The 13,253-nt window shown below is 41.4% G+C and overlaps 2 protein-coding genes across 4 annotated transcripts; one reads left to right on the forward strand and one right to left on the reverse strand.

Annotated features, from left to right (window-relative positions):
* Positions 1-9: 9 nt before the first annotated feature.
* On the reverse strand, positions 10-3,468 carry LOC113170285 (ras and Rab interactor 1-like). Of its 2 annotated transcripts, none has more exons than XM_026372321.1 (6): positions 3,327-3,468; positions 2,583-2,749; positions 2,342-2,456; positions 1,957-2,029; positions 1,738-1,829; positions 10-1,482 (listed from the first exon to the last, which is right to left on the reverse strand). In XM_026372321.1, the coding sequence occupies exons 3-6, from the start codon at positions 2,385-2,387 to the stop codon at positions 272-274; spliced, it is 1,422 nt and encodes a 473-aa protein (XP_026228106.1). In that variant the 5' UTR covers positions 2,388-2,456; positions 2,583-2,749; positions 3,327-3,468; the 3' UTR covers positions 10-271. The 2 variants fall into 2 exon arrangements, with proteins under 2 accessions (XP_026228106.1, XP_026228105.1); XM_026372320.1 differs by having other exon boundaries at positions 2,583-2,786.
* Positions 3,469-3,591: 123 nt separating this feature from the next.
* Positions 3,592-11,440, forward strand: rbm14a (RNA binding motif protein 14a). Of its 2 annotated transcripts, XM_026371153.1 has the most exons (9): positions 3,592-3,905; positions 4,579-4,758; positions 5,618-5,802; positions 6,078-6,266; positions 6,368-6,477; positions 6,651-6,926; positions 7,029-7,252; positions 7,460-7,873; positions 10,589-11,440. In XM_026371153.1, the coding sequence occupies exons 1-9, from the start codon at positions 3,880-3,882 to the stop codon at positions 10,590-10,592; spliced, it is 1,608 nt and encodes a 535-aa protein (XP_026226938.1). In that variant the 5' UTR covers positions 3,592-3,879; the 3' UTR covers positions 10,593-11,440. The 2 variants fall into 2 exon arrangements, with proteins under 2 accessions (XP_026226938.1, XP_026226937.1); XM_026371152.1 differs by lacking the exon at positions 10,589-11,440 and having other exon boundaries at positions 3,593-3,905; positions 7,460-8,144.
* Positions 11,441-13,253: the final 1,813 nt, after the last annotated feature.

The raw sequence follows: 13,253 nt of genomic DNA on the forward strand, positions 1-13,253 counted from the left end.
ATGACAACGTGTCAGCAAAGAGTTATTTAATTCAGAAAGTGAAATCTCAGCTTCTACTGTTCTAGATGTTAAAAAGTACCAGTGATTGTGTGCAATTTAACATTTTCTCTCACAGTGACACATGAACTGCTTATTTAATGCTGCACAGCAACAATGAGGATTCACATCATCCTATTTAATGCGAGTGTAATGCCTTTTGGTGTAACAGTCATTGTTTTTAACCTATTTACACTAATTCTAACCAGTGGTTTGTTATATCACATGATGCAATTCAGTTACATTGTGTAGCTGATTGACATAAAGTACTGTTATTAAGACAAGCAGCATTCATCTGTAAAACCAGATCCTTTTCCTCATCCTCTGCCTTTTCCTGCAGTTCTTTATTTGTTTCAGCGTCTCCACCCTTTTGTTCATCTTCATTTGCTCCCTCTTCTTCATCCTCCCTCTCCAGTCTTTGCTGATCTGCTCTTGAGTGAGCAGCAGGTGTGTGATAAGCCTCCTCTGCCAGCTGAGACAAGGACGGAGAGGTAAAGGGAGACAGGGAGAAGGGGACCTTAGGAGACGGAGATGGGGACTGACGAGGTGAATGAGAGGGCGAGGCATATGATGCGTCATGTGGAGAAAGAGAAATGGGGGCCCTGGGAGAAAGAGATGGGGAATGATAAGGTGAGGGAGAGGGAGAAACGCTGGGAGAGTTGTGAGGAGAGAGGGTTGGAGACAATTTAGGGAAAATGGGAGGAGAAACGGAAAGGTAAGGAGAGAGTGAAGGAGAATGGGAGGAACTGATCACCGGAGAGGGCTGCTTGTATTCTGAGTCATCTGGGATATGCTCTTTCACAGTTGGTAGCTGAGCTGCAGCCTCTGCCTGGTCCATCTGGCCCTGCTCCTCCATCTCAGGTTTGAAGTGAGGAGTTGCTGATGTAGCCTGCCCTTGTGGCTCACTGGGGGCATCTTGGGTGCCCTGACTTGTGTTCTTGCATGGTAAAAGGCCCGCTTCTTTGCATGGTTGAGTGGTTCCCTGTTCCTGTTTCTGGGCTTTACATCTCCCCTTAGTTTTGGGCATTAGAGGAGGTGGAGGTGGTGGGGCAAGTGGGGGCGATAAAAGAGTTGCAGTCTCTGTAGAAACCCGAATCTTGATGCTGCGCTGGAACATGCGCCGTCTAGACAAAGGGTCCTGAGACTGAAGAAAAAGGGGGTTGATGAAACAGAGAGCGCCAGAGCCGCAGTCCAGCTCCTTGGGGCTGCGTGTCGTGATTGGGCAGATTGTTTGGAATACAGTGGGATTAGGAGCCGGCTGTTTGCTGGCTGTGTCTGATTCAGGTAGTGTCCTGAGTTGGGTGTTTGAGTGAGGTCGGGGAGCTGAATCAGAGCCTTTCTGTGGAACAGCAGCAGGAAGGGCTGAAGTTGCAGTGTCTGGCTTCTTCTTCTCGTCCTTTGGGGGTTTTGGTGGCCCTCGAACGTTTAGGTGGGAACTCCAAAATTCTAGAAACAATTGAAATATTATTATATAAATATTTATTATAGTGTTTTCACTAAAGTGGTCAATACAGAGTTATAATAATATATTATATCAATATTTTAACATCAATTACTGCAAAACAAACTTTTTGTGTCATCTAGCAGCTATGAGTCAATTACTATATGTGTAATATGTGTGTACGGCGTGTAAATTAATCCTTTAAGGCCCAAGTATTTGAAGTCGAGGTTACAAAACCTGTCGTCAGGAAACAAACCTACCTACTCCCATATGTGAGATGGACTCCAGCTCTTTGTGAGATGTTGCCTTTGCAATAGCTTCAGGGAGCTCCAGAGGAAAAGGTAATACATCCCTGACATGCAAAATAACATATTTACTCCAACATCATTGCAAATTATTAAATATGTACAGTGTTCGGTGTAGAAAAGGATAAAAACTGGTGATAGTACACAGAGAGTGAAGGAAAAGCAAAATGTTACCTGCTAACACAGTAGAAAGAAATTAATTTTGGGAGATCCGGAAAGCTGATGGCAGATTTCTCCAGAGACAGAGCTAGGAGTGAGGGAAATTCAGGGATCGTGTGGAGACAGAAATGAGTAGTTAGTAATAAAAACGTGGCTGAATGTGATCTTAGTCTGGAGCAACATAGACAGCATCCTGCTTCACACATTTTAATTAAATATATGTAAATTTATGTAAAACTATGTCAACAAGTCTCAATTTAATAATGTATAGCACAGTCTTTACATTTCAACGTGGTTTGATGTGTCACTACACTGACTGGCTGACTCAGTCTTGAAAGCTAAGCGTGAGGTGGAAACTGAAATTACATATTTAAACTCATGAGGAGTGTCGGGCTCTTACTGGTGTTTTCCTCGCTGATTCCAAACTGCTGCACAAACGATGGCATACTGTCATCTGCCAAACGAACACACAGGACCCTTTTCTGGGATGTACGAGACTTCCGCACCAGGAACGTCTGCAGAACAACACAACTACATTGCTAAGTGCAGGTTCGTGTGAAGGTGGAGTGTATAGGGAATGTGCACACACCCAAACGGTGGACTGTGAGTTTCCTTATGTGTGCTGCATGTTTGTATCTCACCCCTGGAGGCTCTCTCTGCAGTATGTGCAGTGCAGTAGCAGGGTTGATTGACAGCTGAAGCCAGACAGGAACAGTGAGTAGGAGGCGGTCCAGTACGGTGATGCTTTTCAAGGAGCCATGTCCTCTTTGATGCCCCAAGAACTTCCGCTCTAACAGCGGGGTGGGCTCTGGAAAATCATACAGAGGTTCTTGTGGCTGTGCCATCTACACACACACACAGATTATAGACATTGTTATTAAAGTTCCTTTAACTTATCATACACTCCTGTACATGGTGGTTATTTTATGTCTCTGTGGTCACGTTCAGAACAGCCAGATGGGTGGGATTGCTACACACATGCAGACACATAATAAATCTGTCTGGATTGCAACAGCAAGTCCAGACTTGGTAAAGTACAGCAGCTCAGACATAGCTTAAATGAAATAAGGAGATAGAGGACACGCATGTTTACATGTAAACACACAAACAGGAAGTCAAAGTCAAAGTTACTGTTTGAAAAATAAAGACAACTCACACTGATGCTGATGATTTTAGTCTGTTGTTTTGAAATATGGTATTCCTACTTATAAAAGTAGTAATACTGCAGTCTACATGTCAAAATCTGTCTCAATCCACAGGGTGCATTCCTGTAAATCCTGTGCATTTCCTCTTTAAACCATGTTGCACTCTTAAGAGGTCCAATCACACCACTTCACATCAAATCATTCAGACTGTGCCACAGACATTTCACCGGTGTTCACTACCTCTGTGCTCCCGATTCTTCTTCTTTTATCCCCCTCGGGTCCACTTTGGAACAACAAGCTTGTTCTTCGTCCATCCACGTTTCTTCCCGTGAACACTCTTCTTTTCCACTCCGGCCTGTCATGACGCGTGTTCCCAGCTCTGGTGACGTCATTCTCCTTTGGCCCCTCCTCCTTCTGTCCCACCTGATCTCACCTGGGCATAAAGGTGCCCTAATAGTTTAGTCTGTGGGCTGACGCTAAGCTTCCACGTTGAAAATATAATGGGTGGTTACTCATTGTAGAAAGTTTAATTAAAGTAGAATAATAATCCTTTTCCAAATAGTTAACTATTAGCAAGCTAAGTTAACCAGTCACCGTTTTCTAAATAAAGTAAGACTATGTCCAACTAGAGGACATCATAGTAACACTATGCTAAGTATGCATGAGTTATCCTACTGCAGGTATACATTTTGTGATTTTGGGAGCTTTATTGTCATGAACTATCTGGAACAAACTTGTTGAAGCTGCGCCTCCACGGCTGCTAAAGAAACCGGAGCCGGATGTGAGGTTTGAAATGCAGCAGCTCCAGGACCGCGTTGGGTAAGAAGTCTGAGCACTGTGCTGCCATAATTCATGTTTTTCACATTTTCTGTATAAATCTGAAACTGTGATGGGGTTAGTAAATGTACTCTATCGTTACTGGTGCCAAAGTTACTGAACTAGCTTAAGTAAATGTTTTCCGCCATTATAAAACCATTACGTTAGCTAGGCTAGCTAGCGTAGCTAACGTTAGCCTAAGCGGTAAACGTTGGCGTGTAACAAGATGGCCAGCGCCGTCGGTAGTTTTAGCTAGCGATGTTCACTGTTTGTCGTGTGGTTGAGCTTAACACCAGCTTGCTGCATCTTAATAAAATACGGTTTTCTGTTATCGTGAATGTTTTGATAATAAGTAGCCCAGCATGTTCGCAGATCGATTTTAGCCTCAATTTAATAATGTTTGCCGCGAAAGTTGGCTAGCGGCTTTAGCTTAGCTGGCTATCTAACAATGCCTCACTGGCGTTAGCTAATGTCAACAACCAGCTGCTCTTCCGCGCAGCTGACAGTGCTTTAACTCAAATTCAAAGTAATGTCACACCTGTAACATCGCACCAAATGTAATAAGTTACTTGATGTTAAATGGATAATCTTCATTCAGATGCACCAGCATTAAACGGTTAGCTAACGTTGGACATAGCTGTGCGTTAACCGATGCCTCCTGTTGACTGTTTTTCAGGTACCTGGTTGATACAGAAATGAGCAGTGAAAACGTGAAGTTGTTTGTTGGGAACCTTCCTATAGATGCGACTCACGACGAGCTGAACAAGCTCTTTGCTCCATATGGAGAGATAAACACCTGTTCCTTGCTCAGACAGTATGCCTTCGTGACACTGAAGGGAGAGGGGGCTGCAGACAGGTAACTGTGCTTTTCAATGAGTGGACATGCTGTGCAAATATTATATGCATTTCAGGAAGAAAGTTAAATGGGTAAATGAAAATTTCATACACAAAGCATCTTTTAAAACAACTAGTATTTACTCTTTTTACTCATCCGGATACAGTTATGAAGGTAAAAATCAGTCTGACCTGTCGCATGTCTTCAACTTTTTGGTTCTATTATCAAGTGTATTTACACCTGTAAGATAATATTGAAGTTTATTTATTCTGAATAAAGTCTGTAATTCAATTAATTAATAGGAATGCTAAGACACACGGTGCACTGTCTATAGGTACATGAAAATGGAAGTGTTCACTGCAAAGTCAATGACAGAGAGGTGCATCAGTGTAAATGTCTTTGTGTTTCAAGGTACAAACATGTAATTGTGGAACTTTCCAGTGTAGCTGTAATAATACTAATTTAAGCTCTTGCAATGTAAAAGCTTTCCAAGCTATTTCCTGCTTAATGTCTCTGAAACCCTATACACAGTTACTATAAACATTGTTCAGCAGGTTTGTTACTACTTCAAAGATGCTACTGAGATGTGAGAGACATGTCAAAAATGTTAGTGTTGAGCAGTGTCTTTAACACTAACAAAAAGCTATAGACTTCTGTTTAATACAATTGGAGAAGTAGTATATAGATCTAAGCATTCATAATAGTGGTGACATTTACTGTTAAGCATAGTTCAGCAGTATATAAACATTGAGATTTCAGAAGATGCTTTGTTGTGTAAAAATAACTCTACTGTGAATTAATAACCTGGAGAGACTTGGTTTCAAGTTATAAAATGATGATAATGATGATAAAGATATTATTCTTGTTATTACCCTCACAGAGCCATACGACATCTTGATGGCAAAGAGTACAGAGGGAGGCCCTTGGTGGTTGAGGAGTCACGTGCACGCCCACCCAACTCCACTAAAGTGTTTGTTGGAAACCTCAGTGCAACATGTTCAGCAGATGATTTACACGGGCTGTTCTCAACGTTTGGACGTGTTTTAGATTGTGATAAAGTCAAAGGTGAGTTAGGAAGCCTCTAACCAATACAGAAGGTACAAAGCAAATATGTATGTAGGGGTTTATGTGTGTCGGCTTTAAGTTTGTAGTCTGAATCCAAAAAAAAAGCCATGCTGCTTAAATGTAGCTTAAGGTAACACTAATTGCATTATTTTTATTTAGACAGTGAGGTGTTTAAAGTTTTATTGCTTACATTGTAGATATTAATAAAACTAAACCTCTTAATTTGGAATCCATCACATACTTACACTGAACTCCCTGTTCTGTGTCCTCCACAGCCAGGTTATGCTCAAATGTTGGGTATGCGTTTGTGCATATGGAGAGGAAGGAGGATGCCATGGCAGCTATTGAAGCACTCAGTGGGACCATGTTCAAGGGTCGTCAGTTAGCCGTAGAGCTGTCAAAGGCCCAACCTTTGATCAACCAGATTGTAACAGCTGGAAATTCAAACAACCCAGCAGCAACCGGTAGATATGAAGAATCCATTTTGTGTTCAGCATGTGACTGAATGCTAGAAACGGCTGGCATCAGTGTTCTGATCTTGTTTTCTGCTCTCTTCTCTTTGCAGGTGGCAGAGAGGGTCTTCTTCCCCGTCCACCTCCATCACTAGAGCATCACCAGAGTCAAGCAGCCGTGCTTGCAGCTGCTGCTGCAGCTGCCGCAGGACTACCTATACAAGTAAGTTCATTATCTAGCAATGTGTCTACTGTCATGTTAGATTCCAGACTCTGGAGACTTGGTGGGAAAATTATCATGAATCTATTAACTATTACAGATTTTTGTTAATGATCATGATTTCAACTTAAAATCTATTCAAATTTTTAATTGTTGGTCTTCTCATATTTCCGTAGGTTCAACAAAGTGTCCATAATTCATTCTACAACACCACATCCTTTGATCCCACCTACGCTGCTCTTAAGGGCATTACGAGTGCTAAAGGTGCAGATGGGTTGATATACGGCGCTCTTGCCAGCCAGGTGTATGGAACTGTTGCTGACCAGGTGTACCAAGATATTGCCACTCACACTACAGTTGCTGCTGCAGAAGAAGTAGATCCACAGACTGCACCAGATCCAACAACGCTTTTTGAGGCAGCAAGAGCCAAGTTTTTCCAGGAGGGACAGAAGGTCTTCTATAATTTATTTGAGTAAAAATATGTAATGTCCTTCTCTATGTACATTTTGGGGTAGCTAACAATATTGTATCTGTTACAAATATTTGCTGACAAGGTTCTGGCAGAGCAGCAGGCTGGAAGAAAGGCTGCAGCTTCAGAAAATGAGCGGGACCGTAGCCCAATTAGAGGAAATCGAGCTCCTCTACTCCCAGATCCTGTTCCAGGTTCTTTCGCCCAGATAAGACCTAAACGACGCGCCTTGCTGCCAACACCACCTGGAGGACCCGAAGATTCCACAACTGCCACCACAGCTTCTGAAGGGTCAGATCCTGTTGCTAGGTACACATTATATGTTCGATATAAAGGGTAGAGGCCACTTGTTCATAATATTACATATAAAAGTATCCCATAGAGTTTACCCAGTGTTTAAGTAAAACATTAAAAAATCATCCTTTTTAACGACATGATTTTCATAAAAACTTTACTTTGGTTTTACTCTTCTTTCTTTTACTTTGCTCCACTTCCCTCTTATCCCTCAACCTACAGGTCTTACACAGAGTACTACCAGCAAATGCATCAATACCAACAGTATCAACAGTACCAGCAACAGTATCAGTACCTCCAGTATGCCTACACCAATCCTCCTCCACCACCACCACCCCCTCCGCCTCCACCGGCAACTACACAGGCACAGTCCTCCAACACAGCAACCGCACCGCCAGGGACGTACTCAGCCCCTCCAACGTATGCGGCATCCGGAGCTTACGCGGCACCAGGAACATATGACACCTCAGCAAATTATGATGCCTCATCGGGGAGTTATGACACTTCATCTGGGAACTACGATGCCTCGTCAGGAAGCTACGACAACTCGACAGGCTATGACGTATCTGCGGGCTACGAAGCATATGACTCATCAGGAGCATACACAGCAGCTGGAAGCTACTCCACATCCACACCGTATGAGCAGACACCCGCACACGGGCAACCCATGCCCCAGCGCAATGATTACCCTTATCACACGCCAGAACCCCCTTATCGATAGTCTCATCCCTACACACTCCTTCCACACTGCAGATGTGTGTGTGTGTGCGCATGTGTATTTACGTAAGGGACAGTTTAATGAGGAAGATCAGACAGGGAGCGAGGTTGTAACTAGAATGTGCTTTAAAAGCAGCTCATCTTTTCTACATCATAGCTATCCTAGTCTCTAACTGGCTTGTCTGTCTGAGTTAAGGGTGTGATTTGAGTTAACAAGTGGGACAGCTACAATTGGAATATTGTGAATCGTTCAGTTTTCTGTTAGAGGTTTTACACGCACAGCTGGTGTTGAATGTTAAAGAAGCTTAAACATTTCTTGGGACAAAGTTAGACCCCGAGGCGTAGGATTTCATAAGAGAAGCTTTTTGTTTGTGGCTGGACGAGGCTTCTTATATACTCTACATACAACTTAACTGGAACTGGATCTCTCTTAGCAATGTTGCATAGCAAAATTTGTAAACTGTTTGAACTTTGTCACCATTTTTTAAGAACCCACAAAATAAAAGTACTGCTCAAGAATTTAATACCAGTCAGTTAGCTTTTATCTATTTAAACAGGTGAATCTTGGCCCATTAATAGGATTCAAACACTTGCTTTCTTCTTGTCGAGAGCATTTTTTGCAGTGATGAACGGTGGACACATTGTCCTTCATGATGGCTAAGTGTGTGGTACACACACTTGTGTTGACATGCCAATAACTTTTGTGGAGTATGTAACCAGCCTTTGTTTGAACTCAGTGAAATTACCCCTTTGGTACCAGCCCATCAGTTTGTCCAGACATTGAGCTGCAGACACTTGAGCGGTGCACCAGGCAGATTTTGTTGCCTTCACTAAAGAGCCTTCACTTGTTAACGATTAAGAATGTTTGCTAATCGACCAGATTGTCTTATGTTTCAGGCTGGTTTCAGAGAGCTGACAGGTTTAATGCTAATAAAGCATCTCACACTGAAAGTGGTGAGGGATCATTTGTTTGTCACTCTGTTTTGGTTCATTGAAACCCTTTGATGTGGCAGAAATCACAAATTATAGGCTCATGAGATTATTTTTACAGTTCAGTCAACTCTCGATTATTGTAATTTTCTGTATTCGGCCTGTTGTTATGGAAAGTTTTCTGGAGCCTACCTGTTGTTTGAGGGTGTTAATGGTGACCAGATGACATAGCTAGTTCCCAAAAGCAATCCATTAATTGGGATCATTTGCTTAGCTTTTGACTGATATTATCCTTATGTGAAGTTTCACAGTTAGGAGGGATAGTCAAGTGTGAACTTTGACATGACTGTGACAGGGTTATAATGTAGAGCAGCAGATAAACGGAAGTGTATTGACATGTGCATGACTTGGACGGTCCCTTGCAGTGGTTTGCTGCTTGCTGCTCATTTCTTCTCACTTAGACCAGGTTTAATGTGTGTTTCAAATTCAACAGAATTTAAGGGTAAAACAAACACGAAAAGAAGTTTTGTCAAAGGTTAGTGTGAAAAACATGAGGAGGGAATACTTTGTTTTTATTAGTTATATTTTGAATTGGTATCAGAGCATCCTGTATGAAACGCTAGGTAATTACCTTCATATCGTTATCTAATTTTAATACTCGGTTGAAGCCAGGTTTTTGATATTTTTATATTAACTGAAAAAGAGGAATTGTGTTTATGCAAGTACTTGTTTGAATTTATAAAAGCCAAATGATGTTGAATCTGAACATTATATGTACATAAGTTTCCAGTTGATTTTTGACACGGTTTATCATTAGTTTCTTTTTTTTTTTGGTAGTTTTTTTTCCAGTTTCTTGCTGTCATGCTTCTAGTCAAATTGGAAACCGGTGGTGAAGGTAGAGATGATGAAGTAGGACAGTTGAGTTGTATCAGTCTGTTTAAAAAATGGCTGAAAATGATGGCAGTCATGCTTTTAGCATGTAGTGAATGGGGTTCAGACATTGCAGCATGTAAGCGACATAAGCGCACGGGAATATCAGGCATTGCTTACGATTTGAAGTGCAGATTGTGAAAATTGCAGAATAGACTGATCTATCAGTTGGCAATCATTAGAACAGGTACAAGTACGTTTTGGTTGAATTGCAGTGTGCATAGCATAAAGTCATTGCCTGAGTGGACATAATTTGACCGTCTTGGTGCTGCTGGTAACAATGAAGGTTCTTGTGGACTAAGTAAGGCTGCAGATTTTCCTGAGCAGCAGTAAAAACGGCTGATGACTTTTTCCTTTTCCCTCTTCTGATCTCACCAGTTATTTCTAACACATGGCTATGATCGCTGGTTTTCTCTCATTCATATCACATTTTGAAAACTGTTCCACTCCACAGTTGTATCAAGAAGTATTTTTACTGGCTTCTTTGCATTTTTATGTAAAGCAGACTACACGTGCAAATTATACTAAAGCACACTTGATTCCACCTGTATCTTTTATTACTTACAGTAGTTGTTTCGTTCGTGATTGTACCACACTAGTTAATTTTTTTATTACTTACCTGCCACCAGAATTGGTAGGGCTGTGTTAGGTTTCAGAGACACATAGCCTCTCTACATTTCCACATTATTCCACCTTCTCCATGTGAACTGTTAGTTGCATGCCTTGTTGTTGTTGCTGCTCCAGCCACCTTCTTCCTCTTGCTGATTATTGCAGCTAGAGTGGGAGGGAGCCAAACTGAGCCCTTGCCCTGGACGTACGCCACACGCGGCTGTAGCGTGGGATGGGGAAAACAGCAGCCTTAGGCCTGAAACTGCTGTGGACGATGGGGTGTCCCCCCACTAAGGTAAACACTCAGACCACACACTTCTGCCCCTCCCCCGAAACATGCGTATACACTCACTCATACATGCATGCAAATACACCTTTGTCCATATTTCCTATTTCTTGCCTGTCTTCAGGAATTTATATTTGGCAATATTTCAGGATTTTTGGGAACGGATCTCTCATCCTTTCTTGTGGGAGATGAGCTTTTTTCCCCCCCGCTTTTGATTTTTCTGATCATATCCCTACATTTTCTCCAGGCACAACTCTTCTCATACATTCCTCCTCCCAACATACAGCCCACACACACACTTCTGAGGACACGTATACTGTCTCGTAGTCTAAATCCCGGCCCTTTCTCGAGCAGGCACTTTGTTGTTGGTACATCCTGTATCTAACAGTCTGTTGATGAAGAGTAACAGGCAATCACAGGCCAGCTGGACATGGGACATCTAGGTAGAATGCATTGTTTTAATCTTTGTACATGCACCCCTGGGGCCACTTTGGGGTTAAGTGCCTTGCTCAAGAGCACATTGGCAGGCCCTCCATTTCAGAGCTGAATAACCTGGATCGGTTGCTGGTTCAACGCTCAACTCCCCCTCGCCCCCTAAAACAGCAATTTTTGAAGCCACATTCAACTTGTATGAATGACAGTGAACACAAATATTATCATTTTGTTTCAAATTACATTTTGTCCTATGTCCTTTGAAATGTTTAATTATCAATAAATGAATTTCAACTAAACTTTAGCTTCTCTGTGTGGATATTTGAAGACACAAGCTTCACTCTCAGAACTGATTCAATCGTGTTAGTGACTCTTGTATCATTAGTTTTTAAAGTGTTTGTGGAGAAGGCACCCAGTAACTGAGTAGCGTTTAGCATCAGATGACATTTTATTCCATTTTCTTCCAAAAACATCAACCTATGCTTTTCAAATAAACAAATAATTTGAGAACAATCCAAACCTGTATATAATTCAATCACTTGGCTACAAAAAAAAAAAAAATCAGAAGTAATTGAAGGTATGGACCTCACTCCTAGCTAACAAGACCTTTTTCCACTGAGTTTCATGCCCTCAGCAGTAGACAGTTCACAGATGAACACTAGAGTACTGAATGAGTGTAGTGAATACAGTATACACAATACTGAGGGTATACTGCGTGTAATATGATGAGTTGGCCTATGTATGTAGATGGACACAGGGTGGAGCTCAAAACTGCATAGACATCATGCGTCTTTCACTGATAGAAAGACATGGAAATGCAGTTTCTGCTCTAGTAACGTGGTTTCCAGGTGCCAGATTAGTCCATGAAGTATCCTCATTGAGATTATGTAAGGATCCCTGTTGATTTTCCATTATGGAAAATACAGGACTACAAGCAACCCATTCTAAGTACATGTTGACTCCAGTTCACCTCCAGTATCCTTTTTATAAAGTTAGAGTGCAGGTAGAAATATTGTGTGTATGATGACTATTGATGTATATTATAGGGAAGTAAATGTTAAGCAAATTGTCTTGTATTTATTAGACTTGTATCGAAACGCTAAGGAGAACAGAATGTGAGGGAATAATAACTGTCTGCTCTTAAAACAGGTTTTCTGAACGGACTACACAGTCTCGGCTAATAATGTTATTGTTAGTTTGCTTTATTGTATTAATCCTGTGTCTCTTGCATTGACTTAGTAGGGTAGAGGAAAAGTAAAGAAATCTATATTGATAATTAAAACTTCTACCGCAAAGAATATAGTGTAGAGATATTTTCAATATCAGTGGGGTTGAAAATCTAATTTACCTAAAAATCCCCTTGTACACTTTCTAAAGTTGCTGTTTCTGGCAAATCTAAGCCTGGTTTCAGGAAACCAATATGTGCTTTAGAGAATGACTGTGAATTAACAAATCCAGTTGATGGCGACAGACAGCACAAGACTGGGCAAACACATAAAAAAACACCACACAATGTGGACCAGACCAAACACATATTACAGTACTTTGACTTTCAGTCACAACCTCCCATGATGCTGCTGGCATAGCATGAAAAAGGAGCGAACATTCAAACACACGTATTGAAAATAGCAACGCTTTAATAAAGAGCGATTTTACAAGACTGCAATGTCTAGCTAGCTAGGTGATAACCGGCATTGACATACACTGTGTTTTACAAAGATGCAGTTGTGGTAACTGGGTTTGAAGTTTGATGGGTTATTTGCAAGTTTGCATTTCTGCATGCAAGGCAGCCTTCAAACAGTTACAGACTGTACATTGTAAAACAGTTGATTATGAATGTCAATGAACGTTCATGTCAAGAGGTAAGTAAAAAATCTCATGGAGAAATTTCCTTAACGTTTTTCAAACACACCGGTAAGTGAGAGTTCACACAATGGTCATGCTTTTACCGGGCACACAAGCCAATAAAAAGACGACACTTAATCATGCAAAAAAAAGACAGTTTCTTTGTCTCTCAAAATAAAAAAACTAAAAATCCTTTTGAATTCTGATATCATCCATCCGTAGTGACCTTGAATAAGAAGAAGCTGCGCTTTGATGATGACTTTGGTG

This window comes from Anabas testudineus, chromosome 14 (genome assembly GCF_900324465.2).
Source record: "Anabas testudineus chromosome 14, fAnaTes1.2, whole genome shotgun sequence".
In the NCBI taxonomy this organism is placed as follows: domain Eukaryota; kingdom Metazoa; phylum Chordata; class Actinopteri; order Anabantiformes; family Anabantidae; genus Anabas; species Anabas testudineus.